This window comes from Miniopterus schreibersii (genome assembly GCF_964146895.1).
Source record: "Miniopterus schreibersii genome assembly, chromosome: 16".
In the NCBI taxonomy this organism is placed as follows: domain Eukaryota; kingdom Metazoa; phylum Chordata; class Mammalia; order Chiroptera; family Miniopteridae; genus Miniopterus; species Miniopterus schreibersii.
The window spans coordinates 15,235,447-15,253,897 of NC_138116.1; the positions used below are offsets into that span (position 1 = coordinate 15,235,447).

The 18,451-nt window shown below is 41.3% G+C and overlaps 1 protein-coding gene across 1 annotated transcript in view; it reads right to left on the reverse strand.

Moving 5' to 3' along the window:
* ANKFN1 (ankyrin repeat and fibronectin type III domain containing 1) overlaps positions 1 to 18,451 on the reverse strand; it is a gene marked incomplete at its 3' end in the record, with an annotated part of 128,747 nt that overhangs the window by 39,325 nt on the left and 70,971 nt on the right. Inside the window, exons 8-12 of the mRNA XM_081162062.1 lie at positions 17,172 to 17,279; positions 9,657 to 9,756; positions 8,820 to 8,952; positions 8,236 to 8,352; positions 933 to 1,148 (exon numbers count right to left, since the gene is read on the reverse strand). Of these exons, the coding sequence (XP_081018188.1) occupies positions 933 to 1,148; positions 8,236 to 8,352; positions 8,820 to 8,952; positions 9,657 to 9,756; positions 17,172 to 17,279 (674 nt within the window). The remainder of the gene's footprint in view (positions 1 to 932; positions 1,149 to 8,235; positions 8,353 to 8,819; positions 8,953 to 9,656; positions 9,757 to 17,171; positions 17,280 to 18,451) is intronic.

Genomic DNA, 18,451 nt, shown 5'->3' on the forward strand with positions numbered 1-18,451 from the left:
CAGACGTGGGGGCGTGTCCTGGTTCTGTCATCCAGGTCACGCGTCTGGACCTAAGCTGCTTGACTTTGAGTTTTGGTGATATTCAGTTCTCAGGCAGGCGTCTCATCTTCTGTCTTATCTCCCATTCCCCACTCACTGAAACCTGCCCTCCTGCCCTGGAGTATGATGTAATGTAGCAGGAGAAGCCTGCCCCCAATCAGAGGATCTGAGTTTAAGTGTTGGCTCGGCCATTTTCTAGCTGTGTGCTCAGTGGCAACTCCAAGTTGGGTGGGGCCTGAATCTAATACAATTTTGGGTTCTTCCCTTAAGGTAAAGAATACACAGTTCTGAATGTGAAATTGCCAAGGCCTTGGAAGGGGCTTGTACAAGCAAAGAGCTGAATGATACGGAACCTTCATTAGCTTCACCGAATCTGCCTGTGTGTGTGGTCACACGTCACATAATCTCTTTCAGCCTCAGTTATTTCATTCCTAAAATAGATTTAATCATGTCTGTCTCAAGGGAGTATTTTAAGGAACAAATGAGTAAATATGCATGAGTGTTTTTGTTCAAAGTGATAGATACACGCACACACACACACACACATATAGTCTAGAAATGTATTATTATTATAGTCCATTCAGGTATTCGTTTAATGTTTTGATTATACTGTCTGTAGATCCCTACTCAAACTTTTGTCTCGATGTTTCTCATTGGTTCATTGGTCAGGGGCATTCTTAAGGTGCCCATTACTTGGATTCCAGATTGGGAGAGTGATCGATAAAAACAAGCTTCCGATTCGTTCTGATGTGTGGAATACAAACAATGACGTGTCTCTGGACCCTCTCCACCCCATCACTGCATATGTAAATGGCTTTTGGTATATTTTGCTGGAGCCTCAATAAGTGTGTTGGAAACTTGAAATATATTGGGAAATTGAAAAGACTACATACCTGGATGGTTATCAGTAAAATGTCTAAGGCCGTGGGCTCCTCAGGTGTTGACAGAGACTTCCTCTGGCTCTGCAGCTTTGAGATCTGCATCCACTTGCCATTAAAAAATGAATAGGGCATCTCCACCTCTCTGATGGTGACTATGAGGATGTTTCCATGCCGGTCCTTAATGGGCTCATAGTAAACCCTTCCCAAATTGTGTGTTCCAAGTAAATTCTAGAAGCAAATAGATTTCTGGTAGCTTAGGTGATGTACAAAACAAAGCAACATAACTGCAACAAAAGACACTAAATAATCATCTGATGTTTCTGAGAAGCTGTTTTTGTGTGTTTTTTAGCAGACTTAATCCTAGAATATGTAGCATCATGGAAATGTACTTAACAGAAGCTCAAAGAAAATGTCTTCCCCGTAAGCTTGCAACGATTATAGCAAGAGGCACAAAAATTATGTTTTTTTAAGCAAATTCAATATCTGTAAATATCTCTTACCCACATAGACACACCAGCACATAAACCTCAGTCACCAGCGCTTGAAGAGAATCCCAGATGTTTTAAAGAAAAATGCCTGATATTTCAAGTATGCTGCTTGTGGAGTTTTCAAGCAATCTGCAGTACACTGGTGTGCAGTGGGGTTGTTTAAAATGAAAAAGTGAATTGACAATGTAGCACATTGTATGGTCCCCAAATGGCTGCACATTCCCTTCAAGATACTTTAATTGGGAGATTGGCCTGGTTTGACTTATCTGCATTTCAGGGAGTTCTGCTTATTTGAAACTTTGTTAAAATTGTTTGTGAGCTAGGTCAACTGAGGCAGACAATGCTTTCAGAAAGGTAGGGAGCCGGGGATGCCATGTTAAATGTTGAGGGGCCCAGGTAGACGTTATGAAAATAAACAGTTTCACAAATGTGAGGGTTTGAAGAGCACCTAGAGGAATAGTATAAAATACCCTTTTACTTTAAATATCTATGGTTCTTTAAAATTATAAATCGCCTCAGAGTTTCTAGCTGTTATTTTTGTGAGCTTACATAAATGCTGATGAGATAACCTGTTAGCAGGAGAGCAAAGTAGGACTGGAATTTGTAACAGTAACAAGGATGAATGAGCCAGCTATTTGGTACCCACATGTACAAAAACACTGAAATGTTCCCTTACGTGTAGGGACTGTGTCTTAAATCTTTTTTTTTTTTTTTTTTTTTTTTTTAAATTCACAAGGATAGGACACACAAAAAAGAAGTTTCATAAATAATTATTGACATTTAAAAATCCACTTAGCAGAATTACTGTTTTTAACAATGGCCTAATCACTTAGTCACATTATTCCTGTTCAATAATTGACTTCTAAATCGTAGAAAAGTAATTGGGTAAGGCTTTTTTAAACCAGTTCTCTGTAGTACTACAGTTTCATGTAAAGTAGTTTGCTGTAAAGTAATAGTGGCCAACAGCAGTGGTATGCCGGTAAACTGGCTATAAAAACAAAACAAAACAAAACTGATTTATAGGATATGCCAATTTCTGTGGTGTAAATACTCCCACTATAAGCTGATTTCAAGCTACTAGAGGTTTGACAACAGGCTTTCAAAATTCCTGAATATTTAAGAGTTGGCTTTCCTAAGCCAGTGTGAGTTGGCTCCAGCACACCACTGCTGTTAAGCCTTTGGTTATACTGGTGTTGAATTTCAGGGCTGGCTGCTATTCTTTTAACTCTTAGACTTTTGAAAAATACTCTCATTGGCCCTGAGTTTTGTCATCTAAAATTAAGTGTCCTGACAGCTCAGATATCTCTTATCCTAATCCTTATCTTATAGAGTTTTTTGGGGGGGGATTAAGTCAAGCAATGCATAAGAAAATATTTTGTAAACTCTCAAGTTTGATATAAGTAGGGTCTGGGCTTTCTTTTCTGCTCTCATTGGAACCCCACACTGGCTTACACTTGCTCATTTTCAAGACTCAGCCCAGGTTTCACTTTCTCTGGGAGGACTTTCCCAACTCTCAGGTAGAGCTGACCATCTTCTCTTTTGTCCCCTATTGTTTCCTGTACAAACTTATATCTTAGCATGACTCTGGCCTTCCTGAGTATTGACATACATGTGATGAGATCACGGTTGTTTCGTGTGTGTGTGTGTGTGTGTGTCTCAGGGTTCCTTGCACCGTGCCCGGCACATAGTAAGAGCTCAATAAGTTTTTGTTGACTGAATTAACATATTATCATCAGGATACTGGAAAATACAATCTACTTTAAACCAAAGCTGGTGGGTAGACATTGAATGATCGGTGGTCATTTTTTTAGCAGAGTTATCAGTGGTTCACTGTTAGTTCTGGATATGACGACTCATGGGGTGGAAGAGAAAGCACTTGAAACGCCTTCCTGAAATCCTTTGTTGACATCAGAGCTGGCTAGGTAGCCGGTACTGGGCAGCACCACTTTAAAAGCAGGATATCCTTGTGAAAATAAATTGCAACTATGTTCCAAGGGGGCACATTTGAGGTTCTTTAGGGCCTAAGGGAAACACAGACCCTGTTAATACCTGCCATGCTATGCAGTCAGTGTTAGGAGACCTAGAGACTCTGAGGATCCTGCAAGATGAAGAGGACTAGAGAGCCACCTGATGGCTCCCAGGAACGCGCCTCGGTTAGAACCAGGACAAGCCACAGGGCTGTCAGCATGCCCTGGACAGATGCACCATATTTAGAGACCTTTAGTCAGTTTGGGGTGACATGGGAAGTTGAAGGAGGTCCAGAGCAGAGAGATGTAGGCCTGAGAAAGAAGAGTAAAATTTGGGGGAACCTTCTCCAGCTTGGCAAATGAAAAAGACATAATATTCATGAATTGTTACCTGGCTTTTACTAACGCTCATTTCTAAAAGCTATGGAGGAGGCAAAGTTAATGTAATTCAATCTACAGTGTCAGATTATTACTGTATTTTGAGGATATGTAGTTTGGACACTTCATAATGTAAGAGCAATGTACGCTTCTGCCTCTTAGGGCCTCTGTCATTTTCCTAAAAGTAGGAGAAACAGTCTTGGGGCTTAGCTACTTACAGGCTTTCTCATCTTATATTTAAAAAATCCAAATCCTGGCAGATACTTTTCTCTCCTCTTGCCTAGGTAACATTAATCAAAGTAAGGCCACTTCTAAATAGGCTCCAAATGATGCAGAATAGAATTCTACTTTTGAAAGAAAAACTATAATGTGGATAATTTCTTCTATTTAAAATTCTTGTCTGCTTTTGTAAGTGAACACGTAAGAAGATGATGAAGTATTGGAAAGAATACAGCCCTTGGAATTATATAGATTTAGATTTGTACCCAGACTTTGCTGCTTCCTACTTATGTGCCCTTGGGCAAATTACTTAACCTTCCCGGCCCTCAGTTTTATTATCTGTTAAACTAATATCATTAATAGGACTTCTCATCAGAATATGGTGAAATTAGATGAAATATAGTTTGTGAAGCACTTAGCATAGTGCCTGGCACCTCTTCTGTTAAATAAATGAAAGTTGTTTCACAATTATTGTTTATTATTATTTATGAAGGGATCTCACTATAGAGCAGAAACCAGGAACCAAGGCACAGGATGCACAGTGGTTGGGATGCCCTGTGACGAAGGCAAGTCAGGGTGCTATGGAAACAGGAAGGGGAGAGAGATGGTGCAGAGGCCTTTGTGTACCATGATACAGTGGGCCACTCTTGGGACAGTAAGGGAATGGCATGGTCAGGATCTTTTGTCTATGGCTGATGCCATTCAAGCTATTTAATAATGCATTTTTACTTTCCTCAGAACATTGTCAAAAATGTTAGGTTAGTAAAGAGAGAGAATATTAAGTGAGCATCAATTCCCCCCAGTTTGTTTTTCTTCCTTTTCTGAAGTTTTTCTATGCCTACCACTCCCCCCACCTCCCGCTGTTCTGCCCAAAACAACAAACAAACAGGGTGGTTTCAGTACAGGTTGTGGCAAAAGTAGGTTTACAGTTCATATGGAAAATAATAAAATAATTAATAAATAATAACACAAGAATAAACTCTTTCACGTACTCACAACTGTAAACCTACTTTTGCCCCACTCCCGTATTTCCAGATATTTTTATTCTGAAGATCAGGAAATAGTTTATCAGATAGGTCCTATAAAAAAAAGTTGGTAAAAAGAGATGTGAAGGAGAGAATGGAATTCATAGCAGTGCTCTGGCCTTTGGTAGGCTCCATGAGGGGTGGCTGTTTATGGACTATTACAAGGCACTGGTCACCATGCAGGGCTGGAGAACTGGCCAGGTGGCAACTGTGGTGTGAGGTGCATGTCTGTGGTCTTTTTTTCCCTTTGGCTAGATAGAATGCCCTTACCTGTGATCTTCAGGACACAGGGGTTGGATTGACATGTACATTTGTTTATCTGAACAGCACTTCCTGCGGGTCTGCCATACGTGGAGGATGCAGTGGAACCAAACTAGATCCCTTCCTTGAGCTCAGGGCCCCAGTCCAAGTGGGTGACCAGCCAAATACGGATACAAATAATTAACTACTGGGTTTATGATCACTGAGCTCAATGAAGACTACAAGGTGCTGTGAGAGTGATTCATAGTCAGGAGATCAGAGAAACGAGCCCCAAGGAAGTATAGACGTTAAACTGAGGTGTAAAGGATATGCAGAAATTAGCAAGGCAAAGAAGGAGAGGAGGATCCTAAGCAGAGGAAACAGCCTGTGAAACAACCGAGAAAACAGAAAGATAGGCCAGGAAGTTGGAAATATCGGGACCTTATGGAGTCATGGAAGCCAAGGGACCAAGTGTGTCAAACGCTGCTGAGATGTCAGTTGGGAAGAGAATTTAAGTGTCCGTTCTTAAATGCCCACACAGGTGCTCATACAAGTGAGGGGCCCCGGAGCTCAAGCTTCATAAGCATCAGCCTGCCTCTGACTCCTGGAGGCCTGAGAGGGCAGTGTGGTGGGCATGGTGGTAGATAGGCAAGGGAAAGGCTGGGAACTAAATGGGGCGTGAGGGAGTAAATGGACAAGGAGAAGACAGGTGACTCAAGAAGTTCGGGTCTAAGGAAGAGGAGAGAGAGTTTGGTAGCTGAAGGGGTGTGTGGGGTTGAGGAAGGGATTTGAGGGGAAGTTGAACTGGAGACACTTGTGTATGTTCAGATAAGATGGGCAGGAAGAACTGGAGTCAGAGCACATGTGGAGGAGTAGGAGGAGTGAAACTATCTCTTGGAATAGGAGAGAAGACAGAAGTAGGGTCAATGCATGGAGGCTTTTAAATTTGGTGATGGAGAGTAATTAATTCCCATTTATTTTCTTAATGAATTACGCAGTGATGTGGGGTGAGGAGTGTGGGGAAGGGGAAGGGATGTGGGAGAATGTAGGAGGGTTTAAATAGTTGTTTTATAGCTTGGGAAGTGAATTTAGTAAAGAAATAGAATGTGATCACTAGGTAACGCTACATGTGGGAATTGTAATAATGAATTTAACATAAAACCAGTCAACCCCCTCTTGTCGCCCCCTCCTTTTTGGTGATTTTTCTACAGCAGTGTGCAACTGCTCTAGGGTAGACATGTTGGATTCATCCAGACTTGGGATATTTCCAAATAAATAATATGGCAGGAGACAGTGGCCAGAAATTTAGAATATTTTCAAGGGAGTGATCATGGTGGGCCAAGGAATCTAAGCTAGACAAGGAGGGAAATTACCTCAGAAGGCGTCTGATGCGTTATGAAAAGTGGTGGGGCCAAGGAAATCCAAGAGCTATTGCAATGGGAGTAGTTGAGTGGGGAACACTGACCATCGTGGCTTCCCTTTAGCCCCTCAGCATGTACCTGCACTGGCTTGACACAGTCTGATTCTTTCCGAGTTACTGATATCAGATGGAAGAGTTTTAGGAAGTCTCCAATAAACATACAATCGAGAGCCTTGTTTGGAATCCTAAAGTTGTTCAGTCTGTGATCCAAGCATGTCTGGGCCATATGGTGGGCTAATGAGAGAGCCCAATAAGGGATCTGAGCATCCTGGGAAAGAACTGTATCCTAATGAAGGAGCAGGTTGAGGTTTAGTGGATTGGTCTAACTCAAGCCGATCAGTGATGAAAGGAAGGGGCGCTCCACATGAGCACAGTCATCATGGCCCAGTTCCAAGAACTTTTTCTTGAGTTGAAGGAGAAGTGTCTACAATCAAGAGTGAGTTGAAATGGAGAGCACTGCTTACTAAAATATCTGAGGCCAGTGAGGACACAAGGCTGTAAACCCCTCATGTCATGGAACACAGCTTGGAACGGGGAAGAGCCCCTTTGCAGAATTAGTTATAATAGCAACACAATAATTATTATTATTGCAGGAAGTCGAATTATTGCATGGGTCAAGAAATGAAGTTCCTGTAATTGCAGGTGGGGGTGGAGCCATAGAAATTTTTGTTGGAGTTATGACCCTATTTTTATGCCTTGGCTGAGCTAGCCTGGCCAAACACAGCTTAATAGATTCCTGTTATGCATAGCTCTGGGGTTGGTGTAACTGATAGCTTTGTAGGTAGATACCCATTATTGTGAAAGGCTCAGAGATCTCTTAAAGACCACAGTTCCACATAGCAGATGTTTTTCTTTGTTAAGAACCACAAATTTAGGGAATACCAGAAAACAATGAGAGGAAACCCCAGAAGAGCTTGGTTGGGACTCAACGTCATTTCTAGGAGGGACCCTGTAACCTACAAAGATTCTTGCTGGGATTAGGGACCTGATCTGATTGGGTTAATAGTACAAAAGGATGAATGGATTCATGGTTATAAGTAAGCTTTTAAGAGGTTTTATTTGTTCTGTTTTGTTTTAAGTAAGCAAAAATGTATGCAAATGCCTGTGTTTTACCAAAAGCATCAAGTCAAGAAAAACCTAAAAATATCTGCGTGGTCTCTTTCTCTGTCTCCATACACCGTAAACGCACAGGATGCCAGAGCAGCAAGAGTTCTTCAGGTGATCCACTCAAACTCTCCTGATTTTGCAGGTGATAAAACTGAGGCCCAGAAAGGAGAAATGAGTTGACTTATTAATATCAAATCCAGAACTCAAGTCATCATCTCATCTTTGTTTGGGTGCCATTCCTAGACTCTTTAAGAGAGACCTCTTTTCCTTTTGCAGGAGACCCTAAAGGCACAGGTTCTCTACATAAGCCTCTGTGTAGCAGCTCAAACTGTGTGAGAAGCTTTCATATGGTTCGCAGGGCTCTAAGAGAGAAAGGAGCCCATCCTTTCCTTTCCAGGTGTTACTGGAACAGAACTGACTGAGATTTCCTCAGACCTCTGTCCAGGTCCAGGCTGAAACCTGGCTCCTCACCTGTAGCTGAGCTGTTGCGGCGAGCATCTTCTGCCGAGTTTGCAGCACCGTGGATGAGGACATGGAGATGGGCACGCTCTGCCTCAGCCACCTTACGTCTTCCCACATACAAGACAGCTGCAAAAGAAGTCACGGGGTCGCGTCATCGTCCAAGCCAGTGCATGATTTAGGCTGTGGCATCAAAGCACAGCAGGGAGAGGGAAACCTGACCCCTGATGTTTGTTCTGCAGTCCATTTTCAGATACATGCGAAACAACTTTTTGATCTCTGTCCAATTGGAAAAAGATCTGAATGTTAATGAAACAGTCAGATCCACATTTTAGTTTTTGCCAAACGATCCCATAACTCAGAATAGTGGAGACACAATCTGACAGGATGAAGCTTCTTTGCTTTGAAAATGCAGCGTAGACACTATTTTGGCATTTTGTATGACAAAGGGCATATCAGAACTGAAAGGCCTTGGAGATAATTTACTCCTACCCCGATACTTTGATCCCTGGAGACCCCTCAACTAAGGCTTCAGAGGTTCATGGGCAGCAGTATTGGTGCAAAGTGGGAGAAAATAAAATCAGAACTCAGAATACCTTCGTGAACCACAGAAAATCTTGTGTGATGGAACTGGTGTGAGAGTCATCTATTTCAACGATCGGTATTTGATCTTCATTGGTGACTAACATATTGTCTTTGTAATAAAATATAACAGCTATGTAGAGTCCCCTAAAAAGAAAAAGTGAAGTAAAAGTTTTTCTTCACCGTCTCCCTCTACCAAACCCGAATCATGGAAAAAAAAAATTTTTGGACATGAAATAGATAATTTAAAATATACCTATGAGCGTATTCTTGCTAAGAATCATAGGCTCACTGACTAGAAAGCAGAGAAATTATTATCTTGTCCAAATTCTCAGGAGAAAAGTGAACTTCATGTTTTTTTTTTAAAAAGGTGATCGATATATTTATTAAAAAATTAAAATATGGTAAACATAGACTATTTGAGTTTTAGGTGTACAACATAGTTATTCAATATTTATATAATTTATGAAGTGATCACCACAATTAAATAAAAGAAAAAGACATCTTGCATTTGCAAAATCATGGGCAGACCTCGAGGGTATTATGTTAAGTGAAATAAGTCAGACAGAGAAGGACAAATACTGAACAATTTCACTTACATGTGGAATCTAATAAAGAAAAAAACGAGCAAAACAAAACAGCAACAGACTCGTAGAAAGAGATCAAACTGATGGTTGCCAGAGGAGAGGTGGGGTGCGGGGTGGAGAGATGGGTGAAAAAGATGAAAGGAAATAAGTACGAACTTCATATTCCTTTAATAACAAAAAGACATTTCTATCAAGTTTCCACTCAGAAGCAAAAGCAGCTGATTCCTGAGAAGTTAAGACTTCTGGAAAAACGTCAGGACCCACCGTTTCAAGGTCTTCACAAACTTGTTTGAGGAATGGAATAGGTGTTTCAGGCTCCTTGAGACTGACTGCTTGCGGCCTGTGGTTTGTAATTTTGAACTTTCTGGAACACAGAAAAAATACAGTGTAAATTCCATTGGCAGAAAACACTCCCAGTACCTTTTCCCACCTTCCTGCCTCTACTCCCGTCTCCTCAGTTCCACGTAGGGATTCAGCTCATTCATTCCCACAAGAAACTTTTGTATCTTGAGATGCCAGCGGTTAACTCAGTGAACAGATCCTCAAAAATGTTGGCGACGAGAAACATAACTCCAGGGAAAACCACTTGGGTGTTTTGTTTATCCTCTCTGGATCAGCAATTTATTATAAGGTGGGATATTTCACTAAGTTTTTCATTATAAAATTAATATAGGCACATTATAGAAAATCTGGAGAATAGAAAAAAAAAAAAAGAACCAAATCCCACCCATGTCATCCGCCCCTTTAGTGCAACCACTGCTAGCATTCTGGGGAAGTTTCTTCCAGTGGATGTGTAGGCTTACAAAAATAGTTGTAGGCATTGGTATGATCACTACCCTTATTCAGGAGAAAAATTGAGACAGAAAGGTTAAGTGGATCTTCCAAGATTAAAAAAAAAAAAAGCCAGTACCCAGAAAAACCGAGACATTCATTCATTGAATAGGTATTTACTGGGACACTACTATGTGCAAGGCTCTGTGGCTACAGTGGTGAGAAAACCACCGATCGCATTGTTGAGCTTTTCCGGTCGCAGCCTGGAGCTCTCACTGACAGAAGTAGCAGGCTTCCTATAACAGTCTTTGCAAACAGTGCTCTGGAGCTCACTGAGATGATCACTGATTCCAAATCTCATCTTAAACGTAATGAAGGGAAGCTGAGATTGTTGGGTCATCATCAAACTCCTGACAGATTTATCACTGGGGATGAGAGCGTAGTCCACACTGGTGCTGTTGGGCACAGAGTCCCGGGCAATGGTCGATGGCTGAAGCCCAGTGTGGGTCTGCCCGTGATCCTATAGGAGTGGTTAGGAATGAGCTGACTGACACCCACGTTCACGCCAGCTTCAAGCTTGAGCTGATAACAGTTATTCCTGGCAGAACAAAGCAAAAGCTTTTTTTTTTTTCTGACTTGAATATGAATTTGGCTGGTCATATCTTGCTTGAAAGTGCTGCTGCTGGGACTTTGGTTAAAGAAGCATATTGAACATATTCATTACATACCGCTCTCTCCACAAACCTTACAAAAAGCAAAGCAAAGAGATTTTTAAAATCTATGAAGACAAAGACATGAATCTATAAAGACAGAGATGGGACAGGAGACACAAGCAAGTGAATTTTGGTAGCTGGAAAGCAGGTGGACAGATGGATTTAGTAGTCCTGAGAAAGATGAATCCTAAGCTAGCCATGGAGAAAGCTGATTTCTCAGCACCATATACTGCTAGCAGTGGGGGGTAAATGTGGACCTAAAATCAAGGGGGGATGTGTTTAAGTCTGTTTCAAAAGTAGTCAGACTTCTAGATGTCCACCAATACCCTGCATAGGTGGACAAATGCCCCTTCCCCTCTCTGGAAGAAAGCTAGTGGCATATTTTCTGAAAAGCATAAAAAGACATCTCTAGAGTGGGAGACATAGGGTATTGTTAAAAAGGGGGGGGGGGAGAGGTGTTGCATATTCAAAATAGGTGGATTAAAGGAAAGTTTCTCTACAGAATATTTCCCCACTGGGCTCTCAGATCACTGGTACTCAAACTTATATCCCCCAGGCAGGACAGTGGAAGAAACTTCTTTGGAGACTCTGACTGGTCCAAGAGAATGTACCTAAAGATTCTGACATTGGCTCCACTGCTTTGCTATAAAGATAAGGCCATGCCAGATCACCTTACAGTGAAGCCTATAAATAAAGAGGCCTAATGTGCTCAGAGCTTCCCAATAGCTCTTGAGTTCCTTTCCCTTAAATCTGAACAAATGTTTAAGGATCACCAGGTAGTCGCCAAGAACATGTAACAGGAAAGACAGAGGCCAAAAACAAAGAAACAAAGGAACAGTTTAGAGGAGAGACGGTGCTGAGAAAAGAAAATGTAAAATGAAAGAAAGCCTTAAATATAAAATGAAACAAAGCCTATCATTAATAGCCCGAGAGATAAGAAAAGACATTGCGTCATTGTAAAAATTGTAAGAATCTGTAAGAGAAACATTCAGAGAATAAAACAGAGCATTGGAAATTAAAAATATGTTATCAAAGCCCTTGCCGGGTAGTTGGTTAGAGCATCATCCTGATACACCAAGGTTGCAGGTTTGATCCCTGATCAAGGCACATGCAAGAATCAACCAATCAATGCATAAATAAGTGGAACAACAAATTGATGTTTCTCTCTCTTTCCCTCCCTCACTCTCATATATATATGTTATCAAAGTCTGAAAGACACAATAGACAACTTAGAAAATAAAGTTAGGGAAATCTCCAAGAAAGTAGAGTAAAAGGCCATGAGGATGGAAAGCGGGGGTGGGGAGGAGGTAAAAAAAAGGGCTAGTCTGTGAGATTCAATATCTGAATAAGAGTTCTTGTAGGAGAGAATGGAGAAAAGGGACAGAAAGAAATAATTAAAGAAATAATTTAAGAAAATATCCCCTAATTGAAGTTATCTTCCACATGGAAAGGGCTCGCCAAGTGTGCAGCACGACAGACAACAATGGAACCACACAAAGGCACATAACAGTAAGATTTTAGAATGCTGAAGTTAAAAAGGAAACATAAGCTTTGAGAGTAGAAAAAAATAGATTTTTATATAAAACTTCTGGAATCAGACTTCCCAGCACTGAAAGCTAGAAGACGATGAAGCAATGCCTTTGAAGTCTGACGGGAAATTATTTCAATGGCAATTCGATACGTATCCAAACCCTTAAATAAATGTTAAATAGAATAAATCTTTAAACATTCAGTGCATCCAAAAGTTAGCTCCCAAATATCCTCTTAGGGAGTTACTAGAGGAAGGGCTCCCCTAAATGAGAGACTAACCCATGAAAAAGAAAGGCGTGGGATAAAAAGAAGAAATCTAATATTGGAGAGTGGCACGAAGAGTCCTCAGTATGGTGGTGAAAGGAGATCTTAGGGTGACAGCTGTGCACCAGACACAGAGGCAGCCAGTAACCAGTCTAGATGGGAGGAGGTCAGAGGGCCCCACGAGAGGTTTCTTTAAGGAGGTGCAGTTGAAATAATACTAATGTTATCTGATTGTATGGAGAGAAAATTGATGCAACTGGAGGATAGCTTGGACATTAATTAGTTATAACCACATACAAAAATAAGAAAACAATACAAGATGATTATTAACTGCAGGGGACACAAAAAGTTCAGGAAAGAAAAAATAATCATAGAATTTACATGATCATTATAAGGTAAGTAACAAATACTGATTTTGCTAAAATTACAATATAACTCTATTAGCAGGATAAGGGGGAAGGAATTGTATGTGTGTATAAGAGGGTGGAGGGGTAAAGGAGAGAGAAATCGTCATCTCCCTTAGTGAGATAATGCCTACAATTGGAAAAAAAAATCAAGAATTTGCAATATAAACAGGGTATGTAGAGATAGGAAGAAAAAAGCAAAAGAACTGGCCAAAAGAATTGAGTCTTTGGGGAATAGGAAATGGAGAAATTACTTTTTAAAATAATAAAATTCTTTTAAGTGCTCTACTTATTTTAAGTTGTTTAATCCTTAAACAATGACTGATAGGTACATATAATTCTTACCTGCATTTTACAATGAGCAAAATGAGGGCTAGAGAGGGTAGGCAACTTGCTTAAGGTCACACAGCTAGTAAATATCCAGTCTGGATTTGAACCCAGGTAGCCTGGCTTCAGTATAATCACATATAATTTAAATAAAAATGAAGATTGAACTAAACAAGTTAGACTGAAAAATAAAAAGGCAACAATGAGAAATGCTATTGCCAGTTGGGAAAGGGGCCCGTGCAAATACTAAATATCCCAGGTCTCTTTGCCACGGTAGAATTATCCTTCTTATAGGCCTTGTGGTTGCGTGGGGCCATGAGACTGTTTTTGGCCAATGAGTTGTGAGTGTAAGTGACATACAATAAAGTCTAGATTAGACCTTGAAGAGTTTCTTTTCCCTTCCCCGTGGATGCTGGCAAATATTTCTAGAAAGAGGGTGACCTGTGCTAGACATATAGCATGTGGGAGGAATAAATATTTGGGAGGTTGTTTGATTATTGCAGCATGAGATAGGCCATTTTGACTGATACAAGACCTAAAACTCACATTTCTCCTAAGAACTATGGCTTCTGTTCTGTCTCTGCTTTGTTACGGGCTCTGGATCAATTGTTAGTTTTCTGGATCCTGAAGGCAAGTAGGTCTTTAGCTTTTAAGTGCTTGGAGCATAGGGGCTTGATTTTATTCATACTGGTATGTCTAGCACCTGACACACAATAGGCAGTGTTTTAATGTTTGCCAGTTGAAAAATTGGATGATAATTGAAATTCACTCCTATAGGGTACTGCTGTGGTGAACACAGCTTCCTTATAATTCATTATATATGTTAGGGCGTTGACCTTATGAATAATAAAGGCTGCTGAACATCTCCATTGTATTTCTATCCCAGTACTGAACATGCATATTAGCTGTGGCCAGTTCTCTAGCCAAAATACAGAAATTAATGTGGGTCTTGGCACCTCCCATGTAGGGGTTTGGTAGGAAAAGGGGTGTTTTATTATTACTTCTGCATTTGGAATGTGCTGAGTATTTACTGAGTACTCCAGGCTCATTATAATGGAGCACATAATTACAATTTGATCCTAGGATGGATCAGTAAAGTGTCATTCTTTATCTGGAAGAATATGGAAGGAAAACAAGCTAGAGTTTGCAGAGCGCCTACACTATGTCAGTTGAGTTTAATCCATTATCTCACTTAATCCTCAAGGATCTTGATAGATATTATTATGCTGACATTTCCTGATAGGGAAGCTATGGCTCAGAGAGGTTAAATGCTTTTTTCCAGGACACACAGCTAGCAAGTGGTAGAACTGGGGTTTAAAACAATTATTTTTTATAATTACGAAATTTGTAAATGTTTATCCCTTCAGTAAAGCACATTGTATCTCAATGTAATTGAGTATTTTAAGTAGTAATTTTCTAGTTTTCTGTATGCAATACCTAATTATCCTTCATTTATCATTTTAAAATTAGAGAGATTTATGTTAAATTATCTTAGAATCATTTGTGTGTGTGTGTGTGTGTGTGAGTGTGTGAGTGTGTGTGTGTGAGTTCATTTCTCTTATCCTGGCCTATTATTGGTCAGCATTTCCCGAAATTTGTGCCTTGAAACACAAATTCTCTGAAAAATGTTTAACGTTGGCCAACTAAGTTTGGAAACCATTTGCTTAACCAAATTCAAAATGCCTCTTTATTAGAGTCTTTAATATTTTAATGTCTAGTTTACATTTCCCAGTGGGGAATGTATAATGCAACACTTTCTAAGCTTATGCGACCAGGGACCTTTCTTCAGCTGAGCATCCTATGGGATCACTGTTCTTTGACACACACTTTGGGTGTGTCACACACTTTGGGTCTAAGTGTCCAGGGCATGTTTCAATATAAAAAATACTCCTCCTTTTTGGGAAGTTCTACCTGTTGCCTCACTCGATCTTTCCTGATAGTGTGCATGTATTTACATCCCTGTGGGGAAACACATGCACATGATAACAGTTGATGGAAACCATAGAAATAATTGGGCTGTCTAGACAATCGTTTCTTGACCATTGGATAGTAATGCAATAGTAATGGGGAGAGCATCTAAATCCCCAGATAATATAAAAAAGTATTGTGTCATTCTCGTGAGTAGTTTTAGCTTCCCCGCATCTGATAAAGACCAAACAAATTGTGGCTTTTGAATTGCAAAGAATTATCTATCCAATTGCTTCATTCCCGTTGCCTGCCATACAGGAACCAAGGGGCAGAAGAATGATGGAGGGACAAGGAGGGAGAAAGGCAGGGAGGGAAGAAATCTACGGTTGAGACTAAGAGTTGCTAGCTGAGTTTTAAGTAGGTGCTAAGACGATCATACTCAGCCTTAGCAAAATGTTGTTCCCAGTTACCGTATAACTATGACAACAAAGCCCTGTGGACTATAGCTAGAAATGAGGGCAAATATTTGCAAGGAAATAATGTTCTGGGTAATACCTGGTCTGGTTAAATAGATCCTGGGTAACTGGGAATCGAGTGCACCTTGCCTAGTGTGGAATGTTGAAGGCCCCGGCCTGGGAAAAGGTTTCCTAGAATTCTGGGAATGAAATCCCCCTGGAGTTTCCTTCTCAAGCTTCTTCCATGCATATTTACCTCTCCTAATGAACCATTCATTAGAACAATATTATTTTCTTGCAAACACTTGTTCTCATTTCTAGCTATAGCCAAAATTTCTGGAGGGCTTTGCTGTCATAGTTATACCATAGTTATATAGTTACACCTCGTCAAAACTCAGCCAGCATCCCTTAGTTTCAACCACCGATTTCTCACCTTGCTGGCCCAGCAGCGCCCTGAATCTAGGGAGTGCAACGCGGTTGGCCATCTGATGGGTAAAGGAGCGTGGAAAATGAAAACTTTATGGAGGCTTTAATTCTCCAAATAAAACTAAGTGCCTGCTCCACGAATCATTACACAGATCAGAAACCTGATGCTGTCCCACTGGAACAGCCCAAGTAGAAGAGCAGCTTTCCAAAGCGCCTCAGAGATTTTCTGGGCGTCGTTGGCTAGGTCTGTGGGAGGTATGCTCTACTTTCTCCTGAGCAGTAGCACAGGGGAAGATTAAAATTCAGGGCGAGATTACAGTCCAGGGCCCAGTCCTGATGTAAGGATGAGAGACAAAAATGAGGTAGGGCAAGGAGACTGGACTTGGAGACAGAAAACCTCAGCTGGTATCTCGATTCTGTCTTTTCCTAGCATTGTGACCTTGGTCTAGTCACTTCGCCCCAGTGATACTTGCCAAAATAAGGATGGAAAAGGCACACTGGATGTGAAATTGCATGTAAGCTTTATTGTACGTATACACAAAAGTTTATTATTAGTGTTGCTGCTACAAATGGTTGTTCCCCCCTCTCCCTCCTGGGGATGCTCCCAGAATTTTCCTTGCAGGTGAGACTTTCTAGGGTGAGTATCCCAAAGACCCGGCACACTGAGGAGTTTTGTGATAGGACCATTCAAAGGAAAGGGAACTAATGGCAGCTGCCATTTTTTCTTGTGCTTGTTTTCAGACTGCTCCTATAAAGAGAGGGTGAGAGAGAGAGTGAGCGAGGGCGAGGAAGGGAGGAAGGAGAGGGGAGCCTCTTCTGAAGGGTTAAAGCAAGATAGTGCTGTAAAGTGATTCCAGATGTACAAATATTAATATCTCTCTCCCTGATGAATGAGAAGGTATGACCCAGTTAGGAAACTGCTAAAATTACCGGCGCCACCGAGACCTCAGCCGATGGCCTGGTGCAGACTTTTATCCTTACCCCGGCAACTGTAATGCTGATGAAGGGCTCGGACTTGCTGCAGGAGACTTTCCAAAACTTCACTCTGTCCCCTGTGTCTGGGCTCTCTGTCGTCACAGTCTTTCCAGTCTATTGAACAAAAGAAACAAACAGAGTGAAATTTTAAAGCAGGGGAGGCCTCTCCGCGGCCCTGCCTCAGGAGCTGAGCTTTGCTCGTGCTGCCCACAGACCATGTGGGTAAGCACCCAGCACTCGCATGGCTGGCAAGCAGTGCCAAGGGTTTGGAGGCTGCCACTGTCCAGGGCCCTGTGCAAAACAGTAATTGTGGTTGGGTTCTCGTGCTGGGCAGTCTCAAGGCAAGAGAACATGGTAACGGAAAGCCAAAAGAAAACGGGCGATCTGGGAGTCCAGTCCCCCCCCCCCCCAACTCTTCATTCTCCTTTTCAGCACCCAGGGTCCTAATCAGTTCCCTTGCCACCTCTCCACTCAGCACCCCACGTCTCAACTGGATTTCTGCCGTAGGAAAGGAAGGGGTGGGAATGTGCAGACTAGATGAAATCCACAGTCCCCAATGCTTTTATTGTAGGTTTCACACTTTTGGCCAAATTGACATTTCTTTCCAAGGAAAGAGCCTATGTCAGATGCCAAGAAATGGAAATCTACATTTTGCTCTAATGAATGTCTGCTTTGGTTAGCTGGCACAGCGACTCCTGCACATACTCTGAGCCACCAACCACCCTGTCTGCTCAGTCTCTAAATATACAGTATTAGCTTACATGGCAAATTTAAATTGCAATACCCACTGAGATTTTTCTCCCCCTTATATTTTCATTCCATTTGGCAATAATGATATCAAGAGTAATAACCCGTACGGGACTAATGTCAAGACTGTAATTCTGCTGTCTCCAACTCTGGATTTTTTTTTTTTTTTTTTAGCAGGTCAGTCAGTCATTTCATAGTTCATCCCCTCTTCCCTCTGTTTTCTTTCCCCCAGTTTTACTTTCTGAACCTTTCAAAAGCAACAATTGAAGGCGCTTCTTGGTTAAAATGCTTTTGCTAAAAATGCTAGACATTTTTTTCCCCCTAGAAAAGTCAGTTCATTCATGAGTGTATCGGAGGCTTAAATTCTAGTTGAGTCATTTTCAAATCCCCCCATCCCCAGATTTATTTTTAAAATATGGGATTGCCCTTGTTTAGATGCCATGGCAGCTAGAGTTAGGTAAAAGTCTCCTACAATGGTCCGTCCAAGGCCAAGTAGTACAGCTCAGTTAGAAAGAACACACAGGTCCTGGAGGCAGGTA